The sequence below is a fragment of the Meleagris gallopavo genome, chromosome 1 (genome assembly GCF_905368555.1).
Source record: "Meleagris gallopavo chromosome 1, MGAL_WU_HG_1.1, whole genome shotgun sequence".
Lineage (NCBI taxonomy): Eukaryota > Metazoa > Chordata > Aves > Galliformes > Phasianidae > Meleagris > Meleagris gallopavo.
This window is the reverse complement of record NC_139404.1, coordinates 78,696,384-78,723,598: the sequence shown is the minus strand read 5'-3', so window position 1 is coordinate 78,723,598 and position 27,215 is coordinate 78,696,384. Positions and strand designations below refer to the sequence as shown.

The following is a 27,215-nucleotide window of genomic DNA, read 5'->3' as shown; positions in this document are numbered from 1 at the left end:
TCTTTCCCTGGGGAAATTCCCAAACTCATACCATACAAATACACATTAAAAAAGTTTTAAAACGCCACATATTTTAAAAATGTTGCTTTAATCTTAGTGAATTCCTAACAATTAAGAGATTAGTAATTATAACTGATTACTACTATCCATTCATAGACAGCAAGCTAGTGTTAATATTCATAGCCATTTTTTTAAATAAGCATTTTAATGCCCCAGTTTTGTCCAACTTAAGCCTACAAACTAATTTCAGTAAAACAGAACAAAATAAAAATGATTCTTGAGTCTCCGTTTCTAACATCTGGAATTCAGTTAGAGGTTTGAGTGAATGTAATACAGAGAAACAACAAAAGTAGATTTCTAGTAAGACACTTGGTTACACAGTTTGTTAGCAAAGGAAAGGAACAAAGGAGAATTAAATGACATAGTACTGTAATCACATAGTGTCTAATTGGGGATGGAATTATTTCAGTGGTAAAACAGGTCTTAAAAAGACTTCTGATATTTTAATGCAGTCTTCTGTACAAAGCATAAGGGCTGCAAATACATTTAATTATACCCCCACCCCCCACATTAATTATATCAACCTAAAAAACTATGTTTGAAAGCCAGTTGAATTAAGCAGAGGTATACTTCTGTGCTTGCTGTGCTTTTCTACAGGAAAAGGTGAGATGGAGAGACTCTATGTGGATAGTTCTACAGAGTTCCTAGGTACTCAGCTTGTCACTAGGCCTACTGCCTATTGATCTTAACATTGCTCAATTTCAAAACAAACCTCATTCAACTTTAATTTAATAACACTACTGTTACCTAATCACTTAGAGTACAGCGTGGTGTGTACTCTCACCATGTTCTATCTGAGCAAGTAGCTGGGATCTTGCTGGGGATGTAAACGTTTTGTGGTAACACTGCAACATCTCAAATACCTGACGTACAAAGTCTATGGTCATCATCACATCGTTACGTACTTTCACATCTCGGTAGCTCTCACCAGTAGCTCCTAACAGGACAAGTCACCATGCAAGGCCCTGCTTACAACACTCTTCCCTACAAAAAGATATTCTACTTAAAGCACCGTTGCTTAAACAACAGCAGTAACAGCCCCTGCGCTACGTGAATGCTGATGGCCTACTGGCTTATATCTACTCTTATTGGAATTGTGCAACTTAGAGAAGGAAAAGGAGCATCAGAAAACCTGCCTACCCTTGGGCCCTCCACCTCTGTCCTGAGAACTGGGTCAAAGCATCATGGAACCTGGGGAACAAGCCAGAACATGGACAACAGGGGACAAACACCAAAGGAAATACCAAATGGCTCTAAAATTCCACAGGTGTGCAATCACATGAAAAACTCGTCCTACTTGTACTTCAGTACTTTCCCTTCTGCAGCAACGGTTTTTTCTCCTTTACTTCCAGATGACATAAATCCAACACAACATCTACTTAGCACGAGACTTTCATGGTATTATTAATAATACAATATATTCTCTGAAAAATCCACGTTAACTTACGCATAGTAGGCCAAGCAGTACACCAAAAGAGAAAACAGTCTCCTGAAAATGAGGATATGCTTGATTCAGTGTAGATACAACCTGATGAATATACAGAATGCTCAACCTCTTAGAGAGCAGCAGTCATAGGTGTAATAAGTCAAGAATCACAGAACGACCAGGGTTGGAAGGAACCTCAAGGATCATGAAGCTCCAACTGCCCTGCCACAGGCAGGGCCACCAACCTCCCCATTCAATACTAGACCAGGCTGCCCAGGGCCCCATCCAACCTGGCCTTAAACACCTCCAGGGACAGGGCATCCACAACCTCTCTGGGCAGCCTGTTCCAGCACCTCACCACTCTCTGAGTAAAGAGCTTTCCCCTGACATCCAACCTAAGTCTTCCCTCCCTCGACTTAAAACTATTTCCCCTTGTCCTGCAGTTATCAACCCTTTCAAAGAGTTGATTTTCCTCCTGTTTGTAGGCTCCCTTTAGGTACTGAAACGCTGCAATGAAGTCACCCGCAGCCTTCTTTTCTCCAGCTGAACAAGCCCAGCTCCCTCAGCCAGTCTTCATAGGGGAGGTGCTCCAGTCCCCTGATCATCTTTATGGCTCTCCTCTGGACTCTCTCCAACAGCTCCCTCTCTTTTTTGTACTGGGGGCTCCAGACCTGGACACAGTACTGCAGATGGGGCCTCACAAGAGCAGAGTAGAGGGGGACAATCACCTCCCTCTCCCTGTTGGCCACCCCTCTTCTGATGGAGCCCAGGATACCATTTGCTTTCTGAGATGCAAGAGCACACTGCTGGCTCGTCTTAAATTTTTCATCTATCAAGACCCCCAGGTCCTTCTCTGCAGAGCTGCTGTCAAGGACCACTCTTTCCAGTCTGTATGGATGCCTGGGATTCCTACGGCCCAAGTGCAAAACTCTGCACTTTGCCGTGTTGAACCTCATCAGGTCCACCCAAGCCACCTTTCTAACCTCTTGAGGTTCCTCTGAATGGCATCCCTTCCTTCCACCATGTCAACCGCACCACTCAGTTTGGTGTCACCAGCAAACTTGCTGAAGGTGCACTCAATTCCATCACTGATGTCATTGAGAAAGATGTTAAAAGACCACCGGTCCCAAGACAGACCTCTGGGGGACGCCACTCGATACCGGCCTCCACCTGGACATAGAGCCATTGATCACCACCCTCTGTCTGCGGCCTTTCAACCAGTTTCTTATCCATCGAGTGGTCCACCCATCAAATCCACATCCCCCCAATTTGGAGATATGGATGTGGTGGGGGACCATGTCAAAGGCCTTGCTCAAGTCCAGGTAAATGACATCAGTTGCCTTTCCCTCGTCCACCAATGCCGTAACTCCATCAGAGAAGGCCAAACTCTCTGCTACTGAGGTTGATTCAGAGGGTTCATGTTCCATGTATCAAAAAGATCTTCATGACAGATTTGACAGAAAAAAATGAGTAACAATGGAATTGTAGTGATTTCATCATCCTCTCACAGTACAAGCAAAAGGAGGTATATACAAATAATACGTTACCACTAAAACCTTCACAGAACTGAGTTATACAAATTAAAGAACTCTGTTTTGTTCGTACCATCTGTTTTACTTTTCTCTCCTCCATTTTGATTTTTACTTTGCAATCTGTTGGAAACAAGACTACTTCAATGGCACGATATGACACAGGCACAAAAAGATTAAAGCACTTCAATGGCAGATGGAGATCTGCCACCCACCCAATCAAATCCCTAAGAGTTTTGATGTTATCCACAGTACTTGAAGAAACTACATGGGGTTTGAATGCTGCTGTTTCTGTGTAAACTGTATGTTACACGTTAAAATCTACATGGGATGGAGCAGGAATATCTTTTCCCCCCACCAACAAATGTTACCTAGATCTACATGTCTAATGCACCCAAAACTTGAATATGCAACTATAAAGGCAAGCCTTACAGTGTTAGCTATGTAAGAAGCAACATACTTCACTCCTACCACAAGCAACTGACACTTCAGAAGTGCCCTAAATAGCTATGTTCATGAATTAAAGATGATTTGAGTGTTCTGACCTACCTCCTTCTGATGTTACCTAGTACAAATCTGATAAACACTTAAGAGAACAGGTTTCAAGAAACTGCACCCTTCTCTGTGAGCATGATCTGGACAAAAATAACAACCAAATTATCTGGATTTTCCGAACAAGATTCAGTGTGAGCTAGAAAGCAGTCATGGCCTGAAAAGCTCTGAGGATGATGTAATCTGGTGTGCCTACCTCATGCATTCCTCCTAAACACATATTTTTCCAGTGACCCAGATATAGTACAACAGGAAATAGGGCTAGCTCAAAGAGCTCACCAAATGAGGGCAACTGTTCGAGGATCAAGAGAATGGATCAAGGCTTATCTTTCCATTACAGGCCTTTTTCAGACCTCACCACATATTCTGCATGTGACTTGTTTCCACACTACTGTTCCAAAATTGCTGGGCTGGGAATCAGCCAAAGTAAGTGACCCATCAGGAGCCCATCTCACATATCTACAGAGACCAGAATGGTTTGGAGGAGGCTGCATCATAGAAATCATTTGCAGAAAACAAACATAAGATGATGTTAAATAACCCACTTTTTTCTACAGATGTTGGGATTGAAGAGATTATTAGCCTTCCTCAACAGGTCAAATGTTCAACCACATTTTCCCATGCCTGTTGCTCAGGTTGTAGTGTTCTATAATATACTCTTTTAAAAAAGGGTGCGCAGAGGAGCTGAATCCTGAAATACAGGATCAATGCATTCCATTAGGATTTTGACTTCAGCATTGCAATCGTTTACAGTCAATTGTGTCAAATGTTAGGAGTTGTTTTTTGACACTTGGCAGACAAATTCTCAGCTAACACATGCTGCTTCTGAACACTTAAAAGATTCAGAGCAAAATAACCATGGCCTTGTCACAGAACCAGTCCGTATCACACAAGAACCAACGATTGAAGCACCATTTCACTTCAGTTGGAAACACTTCACATAAATAAATACCAATACAAACTGTGCCACAGTGAGCAGCATGAGTAGGATGCAGAAGTCAAAATGTTGTTGAATCTTTTGTGTCAGAAATCAGAAAGCCAAAAGGCTGCAATACAACTTTCTCCAGCACATGAATGTTAAATACTGTATGGCTGAAGACCTGGTGAAAGTAAACACACTGTTTATAAACACATAAAAGGCTTCTGGAAGTCACAAACTCCACTTTTAAAACTCTTCTGTCCTTCAATCTACAAAAGAAAAACTGTTTGAAGCACCATCCTGCTGACATTCACTATGTTCAATATAAACCATTAGCTACTGAATTAAAAGGTTTGCACTTCTGTATTGTTCCTGGCAGACAGAGAATATTTCTCCTCTGTGAATCTCCCTTCTCAATAAACTTAAACTAACTTTAAGTGCTTTCTAGAAGACTTTTTTTCCCCCACATATTGCCCAGACTGTATTTGGAATGTGTACATAAAAAACTGCAATTGACACATGCCAGCCCCAGTGCAAGTAAGTCTCTTATTCACCACCAATGCAATGACAGAAACCAGTGGTTTCTTAAATACCAAAAGACAGGCTGAAGGCAAGAAGAGAGCATCATAAGGCATATTCTGAAGAATGCATCAATATCTGCGACGTCGTCAGAAGTTCCCATGAATTGGCAGTCCTCCCTTGATTCTACGAAGAATGCCTGGGTGTAACATAATACAATAAAAAGTACTGAATCTATTTACTCTTTCTTCCATGGTGACTGAACTTACTGGTCAGTGTCTGGAAAGAGCAAGGAACATGCTCATTTCAGTCTCCATCAGCCGGGTTAGCAACAATGTGGTGTCAATCGTGGGATTTCCAGGTGTTTTTTCTTCCCCTCCCTTATTTTTCTCTTTCTTTCAAATCCCCACTTATTTCTCTGAGATAGTTTTCAGATGATCAACTCTATGAGCGCCACTGAGTAGAAACCAACAACAGAGGAGTTTCTTAAACTAACTTTGCATTCAGAAATCCTAAACACAGAACTACACTCTGAAGTTAACTGCTTTTTTTAAAAAGGGCTAATTTACCTTTCCTTACAGCTACAACTTCACCCGCTCTTTCCAAGCAGAGTAAGAGACACACCTTTCTCCTCTTATCTTAAATGCTGCCATATGACTTTAAAGATACAAAGCCTTTGGAGAAGCTTTCATAGACAAAGCAAGAAATTTCAGGCTTCCTCCTCTAACTACTTAGTAGCCATGACATTCTGGAAAAATCCTTAAATGCGAAAAATGCTGGAATTGCCCTTATTTAGATGAAGGAATGGTGACATCCAGTGGCCACATGAGCATGTCTGTACTTGCAGTTTACAACCACATTTCAGAAATACACCTCTATTTTTATTAGCATCACAAATATTGGGTAATATTCCCTCAGTGCCTATGGACAGGTATACCCTTCTCTGGGTAAGGAACTGGCTAGAGGGCCATGCCCAGCAGGTAGTAGTTAATGGAGTTAAGTCCAGCTGGCGACCCGTTACGAGTGGTGTCCCCCAGGGGTTGGTACTGGAGCCCATCTTGTTTAATATCTTTACTGATGACCTAAATGAGGGGATTGAGTGTACCCTCAGTTAAGTTTGCAGATGACACCAAGCTAGGAGGTAGTGTCAATCTGCCTGCGATAGGGAGGCCCTTCAGAAGGATTCATGATAGGCTGGATCACTGGGCTGAGGTGAATGGGATGAGGTTCAACAAGACCTCAAGTACTGGGTCCTGCACTTTGGCCACAATAATCCCATGCAGTGCTATAGGCTTGGGGCTGAGTGGCTGGAGGACTGTGAAGAGGGAAGGGACCTGGGGGTGCTGGCTGATGCTCGGCTGAACATGAGCCAGCAGTGTGCCCAGGTGGCCAAGAGGGCCAAGAGCATCCTGGCCTGCATTAGAAATAGCCTGGCCAGCAGGAGCAGGAAGGTGATCATCACCCTGTACTCAGCACTGGTGAGGCTGCACCTTGAGTATTGTGTTCAGTTTTGAGCTCCTCACTACAAGAAAAGGCACTGAGGCTCTGGAATGTGTCCAGAGACAGGTAACAAAACTCGTGAGGGGTCTGGAGCACAAATCCTATGAAGAGCAGCTGAGGGAGCTGGGATTGTTTAGTCTGGAGAAGAGGATGCTCAGAGGAGACCTCATTGCACTCTACAACTTCCTCAAGGGAGATTGTGGTGAGGAGGGGTTTGGCCTCTTCTCCCAGGCAACAAACAGGACCCGAGGAAATGGCCACAAGTTGTACCAGAGGAGGTTTAGGTTAGCCATAAGGAAAACTTTTTCTCTCAGAGAGAGGCCAGGCACTGGAATGGCTGCCCAGGGAGGTGGTGGAGTCGCCGTCTCTGGCGGTGTTCAAGAGTCGCCTAGATGAGGAGCTGCAAGATATGGGTTAGTGCTTGTGGTAGCAGTGGTGATGGGAGGATGGTAGGACTAGATGACCTTGTAGGTCCTTTCCAACTTTGTGTTTCTATGATAGAATTTCAGAAATTATGTGGGTCCCATGCTTTCTGTTCCCACATCTATCTGTCAGAAAATTCCCAAACTGGCTTACAATACTATCCTTCAGCAAGATATACTCCGAGACAGGAGATGCCTACCAGATCAGCTGTAATGACAGCATAACAACAGAAATCAGGCCAATCAATATAACTCACATTTAAGATCTTACCTAGATCTGACTCTAAAATAGTTGTTGAATCATTTGAAGAGACTACATTTAGGTGATGTTCTAAGTCTTGTGTTCTAAGGCAACACTTCTTCCCTTCATTCAAAGTTTTCTGTCATAGTTTTTCCACATAAGAAGACAACATCAAGGAAAAAGGTCCCACCTGAGGACAATTTGGGAACCCCTGCCTATTTATTCTACACCCTGTAAAGTCCTTAGAATTTTTGTTTTAATTCCAAGGATAAATATTTCTATTAAGATGGAAGCAGCCACCCAGTATCTAAAAGGTAGAGCTGATTTGTGATCTTTGATCTGTGGCCATTTGAATCGCATCTTTCAGACATTATGTGACAGGCTGGCAACAAATCTGTAGATAGATGGAAATTAGTGGAGAAAGTTGGGCTGACTGGGCTGTCCTGCATACCCTGTCATGAGAAAGAGAATCAGAATCATAGAATGGCTTGGAAGGGACCTCAAGGATCATGAAGCTCCAACCTCCAAACCTAATATTAGACCAGGTTTCTCAGGGCCCCATCCAATCTGGTCTTGAACACCTCCAGGGACGGGGCATCCACAGCCTCCTTGGGCAGCCTGTTCCAGCACTTCACCACTCTCTTGGCAAAGAACTTCCACCTGACATCCAACCTGAATCTTTCCTCCTTCAACTTAAAACCATTTCCCCTTGTCCTGCTATTATCTACCCTTTCAAAGAGTTGACTCCCATCCCGTTTGTAGGCTCCCTTTAGGTACTGGAAGGCTGCAAGGTCACCCCACAGCCTTCTTTTCTTCAGGCTGAACAAGCCCAGCTACGAGGAACGGCTAGAACTGGTGGAAGAACGACCTGAGAAGATAAAAGTGACTCACCAGGCATAGTGGACAGTTAATAGACCCAGTGAAATCAGAGCTTCCCGTTTCCACAGCAGGCACTGTCCACACTGAGGATTCTGCTGCCTACTGCAAAGCCCTGCTGCAGAGGGGCATAACTGCAATTTCTAGTAACAAAATCTATCAAAACTAGAGACTGCTCCTAGCTATAGCTAAGGAAATTCCCAGCATGTTGCTAGCACTAGCAGCAGCAACTGATAATCATTATCTGATGACTGGTGCCCTTTCTGAAACAAATGTGGCGGGCCTCAGGCAAGGACTAAAGATACCAACATCACAAACTCATAATAATTGGCATTAATTGTTCCTTTGTTGACAGCACAGTAGATCTGCCAGGGATTAAATGGATCATAGTGACTAAACTCATCTGTAGCAACAGCCCTTCAGCACTTGACTGGGCTGGTGAAAAGCATTCACACAGTCTCTGTCTATTTGCAGTTGGACTCGAGGCTCTATCATTTGTGTATATTGCACAAAACCAAGTTTTGTTTTTGGTCATTTCTGCAAGAAAGGATGGTGATGTTCATGCCTCTGAAGGTGGAGGATGCGCCACTGCCTAGCAGAGATGTGAAGCTAGAGAAATAACAGCTGTTCAGCAAGGCCCAAACTTTCAAGTCAGCCAGTCACTTCCTTCTTCCAAATTTCTTCTTTGTAGCTTAGTAACTTGCTGCCAAAGCACATCTGAGACACGCACTCAGCTGCACCTATAAACTGCTGCACACCATGCCCTGCACATTAATTTTAAACTTCAGTCTATGGGAGAAAATTTCTACCCTGAGTTTGCATGGACTTTCAGCTGCAAGCTGTTACACTCAGGCTAAATTAGATTAAAGATCAATTAAAAGATGCAGATGGGCCAGCTCAGCCTCCAGAAAAGAGTGAGCATATTGCATATTTATGATCTTTCAAATACACTTTGATGACTCCGAATAACAAGCCACCTTGATAAGAAAAAAAAAAGCTACATAACCAGAGATGCAATTACCCAACAGAACCAGTATTTAGTTTACTTTTATACAATTTGATGCATGAAGAAATCTTTCCAGTGACCTCTCTCCCTCTTTCGGACATGGATCCAAACACTCAAACATCCATACAGGAAAACCTTACAGTCAGGAAATACCACCAAGAGGTATCCAAACCAGAAACACAGAGGAAAAAGAATGTGAATTAGGAACTCTTATTTCAGGTTTTACCAGGCTGAAGAGTTTAATTCAGCAGCCATTGATCTAAGAAGTTAGTTTGAGCTACAAAACATTGGGAAATACTCGCAGCACAGAAGCGAACGGGAGTAGTATTCAGTCCATCCACGTCCATTCTAACTTAGAGCATGATTCAAAAGCTCTGTGCTGCTGAAACCTAAATAGGGCAGGCTTCAAGACTACTCCATGCTTCACTACAACAACATTTACATTTATCTATCATGCTACACACAAAGCAGTCCTTGAAATTAAGGAAAAGGAACCAAAATCAAACAAAGTGTGATTTCCTAATATGGTCTGATCTCCCTGAGCTGCCCAAACTAGGTCTCTTGTTCAAGACCGTACCATAAAGCAGAATACCAAAACTATAACCAACACAGCAGAGTTGGCTAGCCTACAAACCTCCCCATTTTCACAGACGAATATCTAGAAAATCAGAAATCACAAAACTAGACCATCAAAAAGCACAGTACAGTGACAAAAGTCAGTGCTCTGCTATCAATCATCTTGTAAAGCCTCAGGAAAAAAAGAAATCAGAATCTACTCTGGAAAATTCATTAAGGTAATCTTTTGGAAGAACCGAGTAATCCAACGGGTCTGATGAATGTCTGCAAACTTACAGGAAGAAGGAACTAAGGCATATATAGTTTACAGAAACAACTTCAATGCAATGCCTGTCAACTGTCTTATTAAAGTATATTATATGTTCTTTGTGAGTAATCTTACACTGGAAATTATTAGTCAAACATGATTAATGTATAGTCAGTACATAAAACCTATATATGTAAAGGAATATATGTATAAATATACATACATACAAGTAAGCATATACAAGCACACACACACACACACACACACACACACAAACATCTTCATAAAGTGTACCTATATAAAGGTAATACAACTCCAAAGATGCTCAGAAAAGGGGGATTCACACAGACACAGAAAACAAAGGAGAAGGAATCAAAACTATGTTTACTACAAGAACTCACTGCTGCTAATGCTGGATTGTTTTCAGCAAAAGCAGGAATGAAATATAAGCAAATGGAAGAACCTCTATAAAGTACCCAAAGGTTTGATGCAGCAGAAGAATAGTCCCATTATCAACTGTACTTGGAATTTATTTTATATTTTATCTATTTCCTGTTGCTTCAAGTTTTCTAACAAAAAATGTAATTGTCTCTTTTGCAAGAATGAAGTCAGTTTTAAGGTTGCCTCATTCCCAAAAATGCCTAGTGCCTGAAATAAACTGAAATGACTATTCAGCACAAGGCTTTCAAAGAGTACCAAGAGTATCTGTCTAAATAGACAGAATCTGGACGTAAATTTAAGCTTCAGTTATTAGCCAAAAAAAAAAAAAAGAACAAAAAAACCAACCAGAACTAAAACAAAGAAAGAAACAAAAACCTCTGGGCTTAGAGTCCCCGGTGTCAAGCAGCAGGGAGGTAAGCAGAGAGAAGTCCAAGCAGTCTCCAACTTGGACCAACGGGTGGAACATTCATGGCAGCATGAAAATGTTTAGTATGTAGGCATCAAAATTAAGTTCACTGTCAAACTGTTTAATTAAAGAGATCAGCAGTTAGTTACATGTGAAACATTTCTGCCATAGTTAGGTTTTAATCTGTGTTTAATCTATGCTAAATTTTATATGAAGACAGACAAGAATTGCAAGCCACAGTCATCACTTCAGAACCCTGACCTGCTGCTACGTAGATCTTTTCCCAAGCAGCAGATGACAAACTAATTTGCAGTTAGCTCCATGTACTGCTGCCAGCATGGAAACACTCACAAGCCAATTATGTACAATTCTGCAAAGAACTGCAAAGAGACCTTGCACTGCTGTTGATGCTGGTGCTGGGTGTACTTACACCCTAGGGACTGGATCCCATTCGCCCCATTTTGCAGCGAGGTGGAAGTGGAAATTTCAAAAGGTACAGAGTAGAAACATGAACAAAGAAGAACGGAAAAGAATGTGAAAGACAACTACTCCCCAAAGCATTAAGATTCACTTGTAATGAACAGAGAGTGCATTATTAAAAACAAAACTAGCTTTGCCAAGAATTAGCCATGTGGGGTTGAAAGAGCTAAGTAGAAAATCCAGTCTCAAGCTCAACATCAAGTTAAAGATTTACAAAAGACTTTTACTTAAGTTATTATTAGACAAAGATTCCTGGAATAGCATTCTGAAATTTTAACATTTCCACTGTTGACAGAAGATTTCTGAAAGACATTAGATAAGGCAGATGTCTTCTCCTTGTCTCATGAGGTTCTACTTCACTCTGGCTAAGTTAGAAGCTGGTTAAATACAGAGCTATAATCAAACCATCCTTCATGGTTTTTCTCTCCTTACACTCATAATGCTTAAAGAATTTCTGATTATATGCTAAATGATCACTATATATTTGAAAAGCTACCACCAGCAAACTACCACCAAACAAACAGACATAAAAAAAACCTGGAAATATTCCCTCTACTTTTGTTTGGTAAGCATGGTAAAATGGATGACCTAAGTTTAAAAAAAATTTTGGGGAAAAAAAAAAAAGGAAAAAATATCAGATTTCTCCCTGACTCTTGCAGGCTGGTTCTGCAAGCTTTCCTTTTCATAGACAGAGGCAAGCTCATCTGGAGTTCTCCCTCTGTGCACTGCATAAGACTGCAGAGACCTGCCATCAACTCACCCGGGGAGCGCTGTCTCCTTTCCTAAATACTGCATACAAGGAGTGAAGGCTACGAAGTGCTTTCCCTCTCCTATTCTGCCAATCCACTGCATGGCAGCCACAGTTAATACTCTTCCTATTGCTGTCAGCTCAGGTATACAGTACCTCAGAGCACTACAGACACACCAATACATACATATATATATGTACAGGCTCCCACGGGCAGTGGGCAATACCCCAAGCTCCCGGAACTCAATAAGTATTTCAATAACACTCTCAGACACAGGGTTTAATTTTTCTGTGCTGCTGGGTGGACCCAGGAGTTGGACTTGATGACCCTTATGGGCCCCTTTCAACTTGAAATATTCTATGATTCTATGAATCTGCTCCTCCTTTTGGAGCATATGCATTCTGACAAATGTTACAATCATGTGAAGGGGTACAAAAGCATCCAGAGACTGGGTCTGTGAAACGTCATGTAAGTTCTATAAATCTAGAGTGCTTAGAATGCTAGAATGCTAAAAAACATGTTTATAATTCAGGAAAGGTAGCAGTAAAATGTGCAAATGAAGCCCTACTGTGCTTCATCAAGAAAAGAGGCAGAGTATACCTAAATCTGTTACACTACTGTTATGATACATTAATAACACTACTCCATGGACCACCACACTTCCACAATGAAGATCTGTTCCAAAAGACCTGTACAGCATCACTACAGCTTCTTCTCAGTGTTATCACTATCTTCACACTCTTTCTTGTCTCTAGAAATTCAAACAGCTCATTAAGGCCTAGGATGGGTACGAGGAAGCATCATCCCATTTTTCATTCTTACCTTCTCTCCACTGGAGTAGAAGAAATAACGCAATCGGACAATGTTACAATGATCCAGCTTTCTCATAATCTGGAGCTCTCGGTTCTGAAAAGAAAAAAAGGAGAAATGCAAATGGTTAGGAACTCTTTTCTCAAGATTTTAAAGCACTGCACTGAATACCATAAAATTCGTATCAAGGAGATTATAAAACTGAGCCAAAGCTAGAAGTTGGAAAGATGTAACAGTTCTCTTGCTGTAAGAACCACAAGTCGATTAGTCTTTCTCCCAATTACTTTACCACTGAAAATACTGATGTCACTGAATGTATTTTCCCTCAAAAACAAAGATCTGTAAATACACTGCAAACCCAAGAACTACCTACTTTATATTATTAAAGTGTTAAAAGTCAAGAAAACATTAACTTCGCATTTTTATTTTCTGATCTTACCATTATACAAGGTATCAGCCAGAACAGTTAGAAGGCTTCCTACTTGAATACTGTAAAAATAATGTAAATAATATAAAAACAAACGTAACACTTCCACTCCTCCATTCGTCAGACTAACGGCCAACTGAATTCCACCACTCTGATGTCCAAGTGAATTTCAACATGCTGATGGCCACCTGAACTCCACCACACAGTGCTCTCTCATTGCCTTCCTCAAAGGATGAGAAGCAGGACAAAATACGATGAGAAAAAAGGAAAAAAGCTCACAGGTGGAAACCAAGTGAATTCCACTACCGCCAGATCCAGAACAATGCTGTGAAACAGGTGTACGATGCAAAAGCCTTTCCCTTAACGTTCTCCTTGCAATGCCAACAAAAAAAGACATGTAATTGAGAAGGGAACTCAATTCCCAGTTTCATTCAACCATGGTTCAACTAGATGTAGAGAGAACAGCAACACTATTTTTTCCATTTTATATCAACTTCAAAAGTTTATTAAGAAAAAATCAATTCATTATATACATAATAAACTGGGGACTTTACTGCAAATACCCACTGCAACTGAGCCCTAGACAAATTAGGGAGCTTCTAGTCTAATAGACAAAATGAGTAAAATTAGTTGAATTGCAGGTATGGATGAAAACATGCAAGTAAAATTAACACAGCTACATTTTATATTTTATTCCACAACTGTTGCTATAAATACTTGTCTCTCCTGTGGTTACACATACACATCACTTTTTCCTTCCTCATTTGCAGCATCTGTAGTTCTAGAACTAGAAGGTATTTCAACTTTAACTTGGATCACAGGGTTGCAAATAATGCAACCTGACTAGCTAAGATCAGATATGTACTAGTCCTACTAGCTTCATCAACCTTGACATCTTCAGGAATATTTGGGAAGAAAATTCTTGAGCTACAAAACGTTCTCATATATAGATGCTCAAAGTTCACACTTTGTGAGGCACTGTCGTTGAAACATGGATATCATGTTCTAAGCATAAGAGAGTCACATACAGTGCCTATCTGAAGCTTGAGGAACTCTGCAAGAATTCTGAAATTCTGAAATCTCATGAAGTGAATTTGCAAAAGAGGAATATTGGGTTCACCACGTAACCTCACCTACACACCTTGCACCTAACTGAGAAAAGAGCTCTTCTGGCAGGAATGGGAGCTTAAATAATCTCCACCTACTCGTTTCCTTACTAAAAATTACCAATAAGAAGTCATTTTGGTTAGTTGTGTTTGGGGCTCCTGTGACACATGGTACAATTCTGACTTTTGACATACAGGAAGATTCTGTCTTCTCATTTTGTCCAACCTGCATACCACTGCTCATGCGGTGCTATCACCTCAGTAGCTGAAAACCCGTAACAGATTTTTAACTATCATAACAAAGCTGGGATGGATCTAAACCCCATCAGTTATAGAAACACTTCTTGTGACAAAACACTCATTTCTCCAGGTGGATTTTACAATGCTTAACAATATTACTACCCGACCGAAATTAACACAAGAATTCTCCGTATCTCCAACTCAATTCCACCAGCAAGATAAATGATTTTTTCCACCATTTATCCCAGTAAGACGGAAATAAGACTATTTATCTCAGGGAATTACTGAAGAAACACATGAATGTACTAAGCATGTACGTGTAAAAACTATTTTAGCAATCCCTCTACTAGCTCCTTAAAATACGCATATACACTCTTAAGTTATTGCTACAAGCTCTTAAGATAGTATGTGTATGCTGACTGAATACACTGCGAAAAAAAATCAGGAGTTACTCTAATGCAAGGCTGAGGTTATATTTATCCCCTGGTACCTCAGCCCAGCAGAAGCACAATCTGTGCCTACTCTGATGCCTTCCATTCAGATCCGTCTCCTTGGGCTCTGACCCCGACCATCTGCTGTGGCTCCACAGGCAGTGCTTCAAGGGGTGCTAACATCAGGGATAACCATAAACCAGTTACACAGTAACCTACATCTAGCATCCCAGAAACAGACTGAATGAAGCAACTGTCATCTTAGTCAGTCGCCTCAGCTGTCTTAAAGCCAACCAGACTTTCAATCATCACTCCTGATGGAGGTGAAAATGGGATAATCAAACAGTCACAAAAGCTCAACTGGATGTGGCAGAGAAGAGAGCTTCTGATGCTTATGTCACAGACTGATGCTTTTAAGAACTCATTTCTCTGCAACGAATACGTCAAGAATTCTCACTGTACTACTTCACTGTATGCTTCTTAAATACTTAACAGCCATTTCACATCAAAGTGGGTCATTAATTACCCATGCACAAATACAGTTAAAAACAAAACAAACCTGAATTACACTAAGGGAATCCTTCGTGAAAAGAACAGTGACAGATGTCCTAGACAGCGTAAGAGAGAAAGCACACAGCTAGATATGATGCAGGCTAAAACCATTTCAAAACATGCTGAAGAGGCAAGCTGACAGCGCATGACCAAAACACAGGGTGGATGGAAACATCAAGCTCATGCTCATCCTTCGTTCATCTTTGTCTTTCATGAGTGACATTGGTGAAAAGTCCAAGACTCAAAGAGAAAGTACTTCTCCCACCTCTATTCATAGGAAGAGAAAGATTTAGTTTACACACCAACTGAGAATTTCAGCCCAAAGAGCAATGAAGGCGGCTTCAACCTCCAGCACCGGCCCGTCCACAAGAGAGGACCCAGATTATCTGAAACACAGAGCTCTTGTGGTACACACTACACTCCTTCAAGAAGGAGCAAAACAATGGCACCATGAGGCGATCCTTCAGTAGATTTCTCCTGCAGTTTGATTTACCTAAAATCCAGAATGCAAGGAGCTGCTAGCGCACAGTCCCAGAAGACTGATTTGCAACCAGTGCATTTCAGCCTTTCAGTAATTACTGGTGCAAACCTAATGTGACAAAAACCTGTTTATCACTTCTGAAGACAACCTTCCTAGCCCTGTCTCTGAATCTGTTCATTATATTGAATAAATACAGTTGGTCGAAGTAAAGATTGCCAAGACATCATCAGATTTGTAGCTTTAAACCACAGCCAATTAAGCTGATGCATGAAGATGCATGTCTTCTCTCTGAGATTGTACCCCAACTCCTCACAGCTATGCTAATGCTGTAGTTGATATAAAACCACCAAAGCAAGATTATTTCTGGTACACTACCTTAATCTGGACGAGGATAACTATCTCCCCACACATTCTCTTCTGCCCCCATCCAGATTTCTAGAGCTACGTCAGCTATTTATCAATCCTAATCTGGATCTTTCCACTGTTTTTGTTTAAATAATTTCACAAAATGACTGGATCTTAAAGGATTATGGATTTGAAACTTGAACTGCATCAGATCAAATGGAGCTGAAAAGTTCCATGCAGTGCCCACTAGCATGTCAGAATCAATATAAACTCAATGAAGTGTAGAAATATCACCTGGATATAGTTCAGAAGCGATGTTCTTGGAGTTTCCTTGGCTAAAGAGTATGCTGGATTTTGCTCTTTTTTTCCTTCCTAAATGACTGAAATCTCAGCAAGGTACTTTGAAGATGCTGAAAACAGATGAAACACAAGAAACTAGAGAGCTGCATTTTTGTTTTGATACTCCAAGGTTACAACCCTTCTTGCGACCACATAAGGTTGTGTACCTCTGGTTCTCTTCAGAGATGACATCTTTTTGAGGGAAAGGCAGCATCCTTTCAGGGATAATGCTTACCTACTTCAACAATTTCAGCAACCATCTTCTTACAACTAAAGGTAATGCTCATTTTTGCACTTTGTCTTTATTCTTTTTAGGGCAATACCTTCAAATGCTTGAGTTCAATATGCCCCATTCTCCTCTCTGGTTGCAAAAAGACCATGAGTAACAATCACCACAAATTCTGACATTATACACAGACAGAAGCAGCATAGGTAGATCCAAATTTCTTAGCATACACAATTCTCCTCTTGTATGTTTCACATTTACAGCTTCCTCCTTTTTTTCTGCTGTCTCCATAATTTTCTCTGTTCTACCACGCTTCTTATTCTTCTGCAAAGCTTTCTGCACAGTGATGAGCTGGAGCACGGGGTCATTAGAGCAGTGTAGAAAGGAACTAGTTTCCAGCAAGAGGCGTGAAAGCTATGATAAAGCCTCAAGTTTGTTTTTTTTCCCCTCTTCTTCCTGCTTCCACTTGAACAGCTTGAATAGCTAGGCACCTCCATTCACCTGCTGCACTACTGAGCCTCTCTGGAGAAAGGGTTCAGGCCGTCACCTTGAGAGATGTCAAGCATTTCTGCAGAGCAGAAAGAAGTATCACTATCCCATCCATGTCCCATCACCTGCAAAAGGCTGCACAGGGCAGCAGTCACACACAGACAGGTTTTCCCATCTGAGGTCTTCTCCACAAATTCCTTGAGCTGCCTGACCCATCCCTCCAAAAATGCATTTCAAATGCTGTCAGTCACAAGGCTCCTTTTAATGCTGTCTTGCTGTCGCCAAAAGAATGTCAGAAATTACTCTAGGGCTCAGAGAAATAACTTCCTTCCACAGAAATACGATGATTCAGTCATTTACAGAATAAAAGGTTAATTCCTAGATTATCCTGTATTTGCCCCAAGCCATCACTGAAATAAACCAGTGCTTAAAGGAAAAACAAGTGAAAAGGGCTTAACTACAGAGGTCAGGGCTGGGAATCTGCCCATGTCAGTCATTAATAGCTAGTCAGGCATGAAAAGTCCATTTTGTGGGCAAGCAATTTCAAGCAGAGAGAAATGTCAACAGCGATCACAATTTTCCTCATTTACATGTGTGGTGCAAATGAAGTCCAACCCGTCTCCCTCTTGCTGCCAGACACTGCGTATTTCCAACATGGACAGATTTAGGTTAAAAAGAAACCCTCTTCCAACAGCCACCATTACCCAGTTAGTGCTAGTCCATCAGTGATTGCAAAATACTTGCAGCTCTGCTGGCTTAATGCGTGGGTCAGAAAGTTCAGATGCTGCATCCTGCTCCAATCCCTACTGATGGATAGAATACACATGCAGCTTGGAGGATTTTGTTTGTAAAACGCTGTGATTCCTTTAATCCTAAAAGGCCTAGAGACCGATATCATACTCATTAGCACACTGTTAGCATTCAGGGCTTCCCTGAGGAAAAAAAATAGGGATCAGTGATAGCAACCAGCAGCTTACAGCATAAATGTAAACTTGCTGCTTTCAACACCATCACCCGCACAGATATAGTCCTTCCCTTGCACCTCTCCTGGCCATTCACAGGAATTCCAGCCCTTCACAGAAGGGAAAAGCTAAACGTTAAGCACCCACGCAACATGAGGATAATGAACTCACTCTGTGAAGCAAGCGTGAACGAAGGGACCCAAGACACAGAATGCTTGTGCACGTCTGTCTGTGCTGTGCAGTCACAGCACGCTTTGTCACCACACAACCGCAAGGAATGCAGGCTTCCTTTCCCTACCAAATTCCACAATGCTGCCAAACTTTCCACTCTTTATCCTCATGCAAAAATCTGGTGGCTAAGATCCCGAAGTGACAGAAGATGGAGATGCACAGCAGGGCTGTGGAGCACAACGCTTCTGAACGCTGGCCTGAGAGTTGTTAATGCAGAACACCCAGGAAGAGTCAGAGCACAAACCGTGTGTGTCAGCTCTATTCTAGTCAAAAATTATTACTGAGCGCAGCGACCTTCAGTCGCAGCATGGGTACAGAGCAGGGTAAAAAGCGTCAGTTTGGCACGAGGCTGCCTTAAATATGGGCTAGCTTTCTTTAACCCCTGGAAAGCTAGGCAGATTACACCTCCACCATGCAGCAGTAAGAGCTCTCAGAAAGGTATGCTGAATAGAAAATAGAGACACTAAGACATGCCTTACTTCCGTCCCACGTGGCCTTTTATTGGAAAACTCAGGCATCATGCCCTTTCTTACAAATGGGCCACCTACCTGTTCCCCCATACAGTGCCATTTTATGTAATCTCCAGCCTGCTCTTGCCAATGCAGGACACAGTCCCTAGACAGAAGACTTAGGCTTCATAAGCTATGATACACTTCTTTCTGTAGCTGAAAAGACAAGCAATTTATCTTTAAGAGAACACACGACAAGCTACAGTCCCCCGGGGGAACAGAAGAAAAATTCTGTCTCTTCTTTCACTTCCTCCACACATCTCAGTGGTTAACTGAAGGGAAGAAATCAAATTCTTCGTTAGCTCACCGAGGTCTCTTTGAATGGAAGTGAGCTTGAGAGCCTCTCAGAGAATTAATACCATTTCTAGATTCCTGCCAGCTCTCAGGAAGCTTGAGACCAAACTTGGAACAGAAACTGATTTACAGCCCCATGTCTCTTTCAGACCACAACCTGAAATTCAATTAATCATTTTCAAGTGGTTGTTCCAAAGCCTGTGACCTTGTGAACTGCTTAGTTCTAAACCTCAGCCCTGCAGCATCTACTGTGCTCCGTCAGGGGCGAGGCCAGAAACAGTAGGAATTACAGCACACCCATGATAAAAGTTGGAAAAAAATGGAACTAGCTGTGAAATTCAGAGAGATGGTTCAAGTCCATTACAACACTGAAATAAGAAAGTGCAGGAAAGATAATAATTGAAAGAAACAGTACTTTCTAGAAGGCAACCCTGTGCTTTCAGAGATAATAGCCATTCTTTTTCAGAGGTAGCACAGAGGATCTCTGTTGAAAAACTCTGACAGCAAAAATCATTTTCCTTTCAGAAAAACACTATATGGATTTTTCTCGTATTTTAATTTCCAGCTCTTCAGCTAGGAAACAGGAAGTGTAAGCATGACTGTAACACCAGGGCTAGTGAGTCTGCAACACTCATAGAAAGTTACACCTGCAATTACAACCGGAACAGGTTGCAATTAATCTATTAATCAAATAAGTTCCAATCTCCCATGGGCACAGACATTTGCTGAATCGCTAATCACTATGCTATTAAACATTAATGAAATGCTTTATTACTCTTGGCCTTCTCTTCTTACATATGACGCAGCAGATGTTTTATGCAAGCACATTTCAAAGGACTTGCAAAACAAAAAACTCTCACCCTCAACTCCAAAAAATGTATTTTAACTTTGTGGGTTTTTTTTTTTTTTTTTTTTTTTCTAGGGTACAGGTCAGTGCAGCCTCCAATGTTTATTTGTCCTTCATCTCAAACTACTTCTACGTTAACAGAAGACGTCTGATATAAGGAGTCATTAGGGGCTTTCATTTCAAACCAAATGAAAATATCTGTCTCCCTAAGAATTTGAAGGAAGCATCCAAAGGACTCAAGAAAGGGAAACCAGGGGTAAAAATCAAGCAGAGAACAAGGAGGGAGCATAGCTGGTGAGTGAAATTAGCTGCCTTCAGATGATTATTTGCCAAGAATAATTAAAATTTTCAGAAGTATGAGTCGTAATAATGAGCTCCCAGATGACCGAGCTTTTAAAAGGTTAACCGTTCACTGCTGAACTCAAAGAGAGACTGGGCAGCTCCTGCTCTGAGGGTGGGGAATGCAGGGTAGCGAGGCATCGCTCCAGCACTGAAGCTAGAACAGGGACTTAGATCCCTTAGAACAAAAAAATACTCTTTTCCCCAGAGTACTGGACCGCTTCCCAGCCTTTGGTTTGCTAAGTTTGTCATCAGCAAATAACAGCATTTATTAGTTACCACTATATTTTAGAACCTCCACGTGCAAATGCTGAGTCTGAGATAAGCATGCCTAAGAAATTTTATGTCCTATCAAATTTCAGATGGTAGCCACATGCATACAAGAATGTTTCAAAATCAGTTCTTTGTAGTCTCATGTTAAAACAATTCAAGCTCCCTCAAATATGTATTTTTATACTAAAAGGCAACAGCTGCAAAACAATTTCACTGGTTGACCTTTTGCTAGATGCAAGAAATCTACCACTTAAAAGGAAAAGCCAACCATGCCCAAGTACAAATCCCCTACGAACTTACCAGATGAGTTAGTACGCGTAGTTGGCAAAATGGGTTATTAAACTTCTGACTTCAGAGTTTTTCCCTTAGCCAGCACCAGTGCACTTCCAGCAGTTGCATTTTTTTTTTCAAAAATCACTTCATCAGACTAAGGGGTGCTGCAGCACCAAAATAAAAAGATTAGGAAATCTTTGTGTTCACTCCTGATTTAAATTCTCCCCAAAAGATGCAGTATAGAGAAGAGGAATATTTTTCAGTATTTGCATAACAAAATGTGCTTCTTATGTAAAGTGTTAAAAGCACAAAGACACAGAGCCATTCACTGGTTAGTCATGCTAAAAAGTAGTAAGAAACCCCAATGGAAAGAAAAGAGCAGAGAGAAGTGGTTTGAGATGTTGGCAAGCATTCTGAATTTGGAGCAGCATGCTTTCTACACTCACTACCACCCCATGGGAATCCAAGTTAAAATTTTCCCAAAGGTAAGATCCACGGAGGTGGACCTAATCTTAGTGAAGCTCAGCCCTTCTTCTCCCACTATCAGCAAAAATCTAGGAATTCTATCTACTCAGCCACTCCCTTTTCTGCGTATCAGGAGATACCTCTGAAATCAAGCTCATCTTCAGGCTGAATGACACAACCCATACTTAGGGTTTCAGGAGCACACTGCAGTGACAGGCAGCCTACAGGTCACAGCCATGGCCAGCAGTCACAGCTCCACAGGCCCAGCCATCTGCCCTTCCTCGTGGCCCAGCCTCGTACCCCTCAAGCCAGGACGTAAGTGAGCAGTGTGTGTCACAAAATCTGCCTCAGAGTCCAAAGCACACAGCTCCCTGCCAATCGAGATCAATTTGCACACCAGGCTGCCAATGGCATCAGTGTGAGACCACCACACTGACAAGAAAGGCAAAGTAAAAAACTGAAGTTGTAGTTGGGAATTAGCTATAGTGGCACTGTCACTGCATGAGGTAAGAGCAGTTTCAGGAGCATCATGGCCTCTACCTAGTTTCTAAAAATCAAAATATAATTACCATGTAAATCTGTCACACACAAAAAGAAAAAAAAAAAAAAAGAAAAAAAGAAAAAACTGCTGAATCCAAGGTTCTAAGAAAGCCAAGAAAACTTGGCTTCTTAGGCATTGGATCATGTGGTATCTCAACAGCAGTTATCATGAGATGCTTCTGAAGAAGACTGCAAGAAGTTCTTAAGCCACTCGGGACCCTAAAACCTAAAGATATCAAAGTTTAACCTCCATTTAAAAGCTGTTAGCTATTTTAAGAAAATGCAGTTGTAAAATATAAAAGGCTCAACAACTTTGTGACACTGTGTCACAGTCAATCACTTCAATTACCACAGAATCACAAAATATTCCAGTTGGAAGGGATCCAAAAGAATCATTGAGTCCAACTCCTGAACTCAAAACCCCAAATCCAAATCCTATGTCTGAGTGGTGTTCAAAACACTCCTTGCACTCTGGCACTCGGAGCCGTACCTACTGCCCTGGGCAGGCTGTTCCATGCCCACCGCCCTGTGGTGCAGACCCTGTCCCTAACCCCCAGCTGCCCCTCCCCTGACACAGCTCCATGCCGTTCCCTCGGGCCCTGTCGCTGTCACACAGAGCAGAGCTCTGCGCTGCCCCTCCACTCCCAGTGAGGAGCTGCAGCCGCCATCAGGCCTCCCCTCAGCTCCTCTGCTCTGTGCTGGACCTCAGCTGCTCCTCACACACCTTTGCTCTCCAGAATCTTCGCTGTCTTTGTAACCCTCCTTCGGATGCTCTCTCACAGTCTTATGCCTGTTATATTGAGGTGCCCATAACTGCACCCCATACTCACAGTAAAGCTATACAAGTGCACCAGAGATTACACTTTTTGTAGGAGAACGTTTGCTAAGCCACCTGCCACCTTCTCAATGCAAACTCATCTTCTTCTATTTCTCATACTGAACAAGAGGAGATTCGCATGAATTAACTTCAGTAAACCATCCATCATTATCAGTAACGAAAGTTGCAAAGCCTCACAATGGCCTTGCTACACACTTTCCATGGCAAGGCCTTTTTTCCATAGCTTAAGAGACATTCATTCTGGTTTTCTATACCAATCTTCTCCTCAGGCAAAACAAAGAAGGATGTTCTACCTCTATAGTTGCTATTAGTAACAATTCTTAAAAACGTTTACAATTTTATACAATATTACAATTATGTCACTTGTGTCAGGGACATGCCTCTTCCCATCTCTATGAACGTTACTTTTATCCAAATTAATTGGAAGGCTACAGAAAACTCTTATGAGAGCTCAATATGATTCCTATTTTGCCGAAAGCTGTGATGGCCAAAGCTCGTCCCACTCCTTCCTGATAGCCCACCAACCATACAGGTCTCTCTGCAGAGCACTCAGCTTCCTCAAGATGCAGTTACAGTATCGTGCTGCTGCAGAGATGCACTGTGCCAGGTAATGAAGGCAGGCTCATCTTCAGGGCCCTTATGTCATTGGTTACAAAAGGGAAAAGCTCTGCAGTGCATAAACTGATGAACTGCAGCAACAACAAGAATGGTCTTTCAGTCTCAGCGCTTCATAATGCTGCATTGTGAAAAACGCACTTGAATTTACCACAAGCTCTATCACACAAGTGTGATTTTCCAGTAAGCCATTACATGTTTTACTTTGTCCAGCGCCGCATTCTGAAGAATCAGGCAATCAAATATGCGTGAGAGATCGTACAACCACAATTGTTCACATCTAGCCCAAAAGCCAAACCACTATGTATCCACTACACAAACAGAAGAAAAAAAAAAAAAATCTATCAATGCTATCTAAGCAGAAAATGGGACATCATACATAACCAAGACAGATGAGGAACCTCTAGTGCTGCAAGGATACACCACAGGTAACCAGATCAGGTTGGCTTGTCTAAGCCAGTAAAGCATTCACTTCGTACCACAAACCTTTCACCAGCTGGTCTGTTTGTCTTCCCCAACCGTAATCTTTTTACTTCCTAAAAATGAAAAGTATGCACAATCAGGTGGAAAACATAGAGTTTTGAATAGGTTTTGAGTAGAAAAAATCTAAGTACTTCTGCTCTAGAGGTATGAGGAATATGCACATTAGTGACATTCAACTGCAAAATAAACTACAATCTTTGCTTCTCCCTGATTAAGCTTTTGAAACAGAATCCTAAAAAAAAAATCAAGTGTCTCCTGAAGATGTGATAGCTTCCAATGAAGTCAAAAGTGTTTCAAAGGCTATTAAATACCAGCCTCAAGATCACAATGCCTATACAAGAGAGAAAATCCAATAGCCATTCACCGAAAACTAACTCAGAAAGAGAAAGAACTGAAATACTAAGAATTAAATTCTTAAGTCATCAGTCTACTGTTACCAAAAGCAGTCAAGATAATCACAAATAGCAATGTTCAGGTTCAAAAACAGTACTGTGTCTCTATGCTAAAGCTTTATTCATCAAGACTTTAACTCTAGGCTTGGCATGCTAACCTTCAGCATCAGTGCAGGAAAGAAACTAAAGGAGCATCTCCATCTCTACCCACTATCTTGTTTCTTGGGAAACAGTACATGAGCATTAACAAGTATATTAGTAACAGCAAAATTCAGTTTATGACCCCTTGAAGAAAACAAATACTAGTTTTCAACTTTATCAAATGTTAACATCCTTTACTGGACTAGAAATTAAGATCTACCTTGTTCTGTGGCACCCCTCAGAACTAGGGAGTAGTCACTGTTCAACAATTCTCTGAAAAATCACAACAGAGGCACTGAATTCAACCTGCATCAGCACCTCACCCAAGTTAGTCGTCTATGGCAAGCCTTTACTGGATACAGAAAGCACTGTCCAAGTTTCCTCTACACAGCACAGACCAGAAAGGATGCACAAGACTTTCCACATTTTTCTGAAAACTAGCAGTATTCAAAGCCAGCTTGAAATACTTATATAGACCAAAGCAATGGGACTTGCATGAGCCCACCTCTCACATTATGTCCGTCCTCCTAGCTCAGAAATACTACAACTTTATCCCATAACCAGAGATAATCAAGCAGGGTTACTGTGCAGAAAGGAAAATCATTGTTGAGTCCAAATGGGTTCTGTGCTGTTACTGAGAAGCTGGAATTTTTCCCAAATTGCTTCCACTGTGCAAGAAGAAAGCTTAAACAAGTTATCACATGAGTTCTACTGCCTGTTTCTGTACTGAATGCTTTCTACTGACAGTTTTATGAGCGAGAAATATTAAACTTACTCCATAATGTTTTGTGTATTCTTCTGGAATGTTTTAAAATGCAACTCTGAAAGTTTCAAAAAATTACAGAATTGACCCCCCAAAAATTACTACAAGCTAATGTAAACAAAACTTGTTCCAAAATCCCTTTATTTATATGCTTTATTCTAGTTCCTGGACTGTTTGTAAGTTGTATGTAGAACTGGAGAAACATAACACAAAATGTAGTAAGTAATAAGTTTGCCTAGCAAGTAGTAATTTAAATCAGTTTTAAGAAATTGAAGGTATCTTGTACTTTACAATACCTTATGTCACAGGAGCTGCCGTTGCTCAAAACTCAAGAATGAGCATACTATACAGGAGTCTCTGGTTATTTGAAGTGAAGAGACCAAAGATCAAATGCCACCTGCTCAATTTCTTTAACTACCCAGACCAACAGTCACAGGAACAAAATTTGCAAATTTGCTTTTAGAAAGGAAGTTCTGAGGATAGCCCCTGCTTATGCTAGCATTAAGTGGCAACACATTCACTAAAGATGCAAAGAAATACTATCAGGTGCCTCGTGTTTCAACAGGATTGCTCCCCGGTTCACTTCCTCACCCCATCCCTGCACATTGAACAACACTTTCCACATTTCTGGGGGAGAATCAAGCTTCATATAAAGAAGGGTCTTGAAACTCTTCTACATTCAAAATGACATCAGCACAAAATATCAAGTTACTTCATGCTTCAGACTCAACACTGCTTGCCTATACAGGCAAGACGGCGCTGCTACCAATGTATTCTAGTGTTTACAGCATAGAAGGACAGATTAAGACGCAGCCACCATACTTGCAGTTATACTGACATTCAGGACAATTTAATTCAAATAAACTTTAAAGGTAAGCTAAGATTGCAAGAGTTTGGGTGGACAGCTGAATTCAGAAGTCTCACTTGAAATTAATAACCTTTGAAAGCAACTCAAAAGGTCACCTACAGCCTTATTACCCATGCAGGCAAGCCAGTAGAACAGGATGCCACAGCTCGGTGCTTCACCAGGAAGAGACTTCCTACTGCCACCTGCACACAGTGCCATGCATTTGCATTAAGTACAGGACGTTCCCACTAGTAAGGCAGACTCTTGCCAGAGCTACTCACTAGAAAAGTCCGAACTAGGAGGCCTTGCGCTGTTTATCATTCCTGTTAATTGATGGCCTTCGCGCTGCCACAAATTGCTCAATGAGTACAGTGACTCTGCTGTGCCTCCAACACACCGGGCAATACCCAGTTTGCCCTAGTTCTCCTACGTTTCATACTCCTTCCTTGTCCTATGTGATCTGCTAGCCTTACCAAAAAGTCGTAGATAACCTTTATGTCTGTTATGCACAGCTACAGATGCAGAGTCATTGCTTATCAGGAAATCAGTAATGTTATTTGCAAACCACGTCCCTTTCAGTCCTTTCCCAACTTGTGTTGACTTTTTGGGAAAAAAAAAAAGAGAAAAAGCAGGCACTGTATCAAGTCCATGACTATTTGCTCTGGCTCTTCAAATGCAGACTTCAATCATCTGCAGTGGTTTCTAGCACACTGGGGAAAGAGCATTTTTATTTCATATGCTCTCATCCTGTTGCTTTTCGCAGGTACCTAAATGACAAGTGGGTTGTATTAATAACCCTAGCATAAGCAAGGAAGCCCCAGGTCTCACAGGCATGCAGTTACAATACACTGTGATGTCACACTAGCGGAAGAATATAGTCTATAACTATCACATATATGTTTTTAAAACGACAGAAGTTTAACGTCATTCCTTCAACTAAAAATGACCAGCTCTTCCAATCTTTAATTTGATAATTCAGAATTGTTGCTTACTGTAAGGATGTCCAGC

The 27,215-nt window shown here is 41.4% G+C and overlaps 1 protein-coding gene across 2 annotated transcripts in view; it reads right to left on the bottom strand.

Moving 5' to 3' along the window:
• Positions 1 to 27,215, bottom strand: part of GSK3B (glycogen synthase kinase 3 beta) — a 139,269-nt gene that overhangs the window by 46,847 nt on the left and 65,207 nt on the right. For both annotated transcript variants that reach the window (XM_085236838.1, XM_085236833.1), the window contains exon 3: positions 12,772 to 12,855. In XM_085236838.1, coding sequence (XP_085092964.1) covers positions 12,772 to 12,855 — 84 coding nt within the window. The remainder of the gene's footprint in view (positions 1 to 12,771; positions 12,856 to 27,215) is intronic.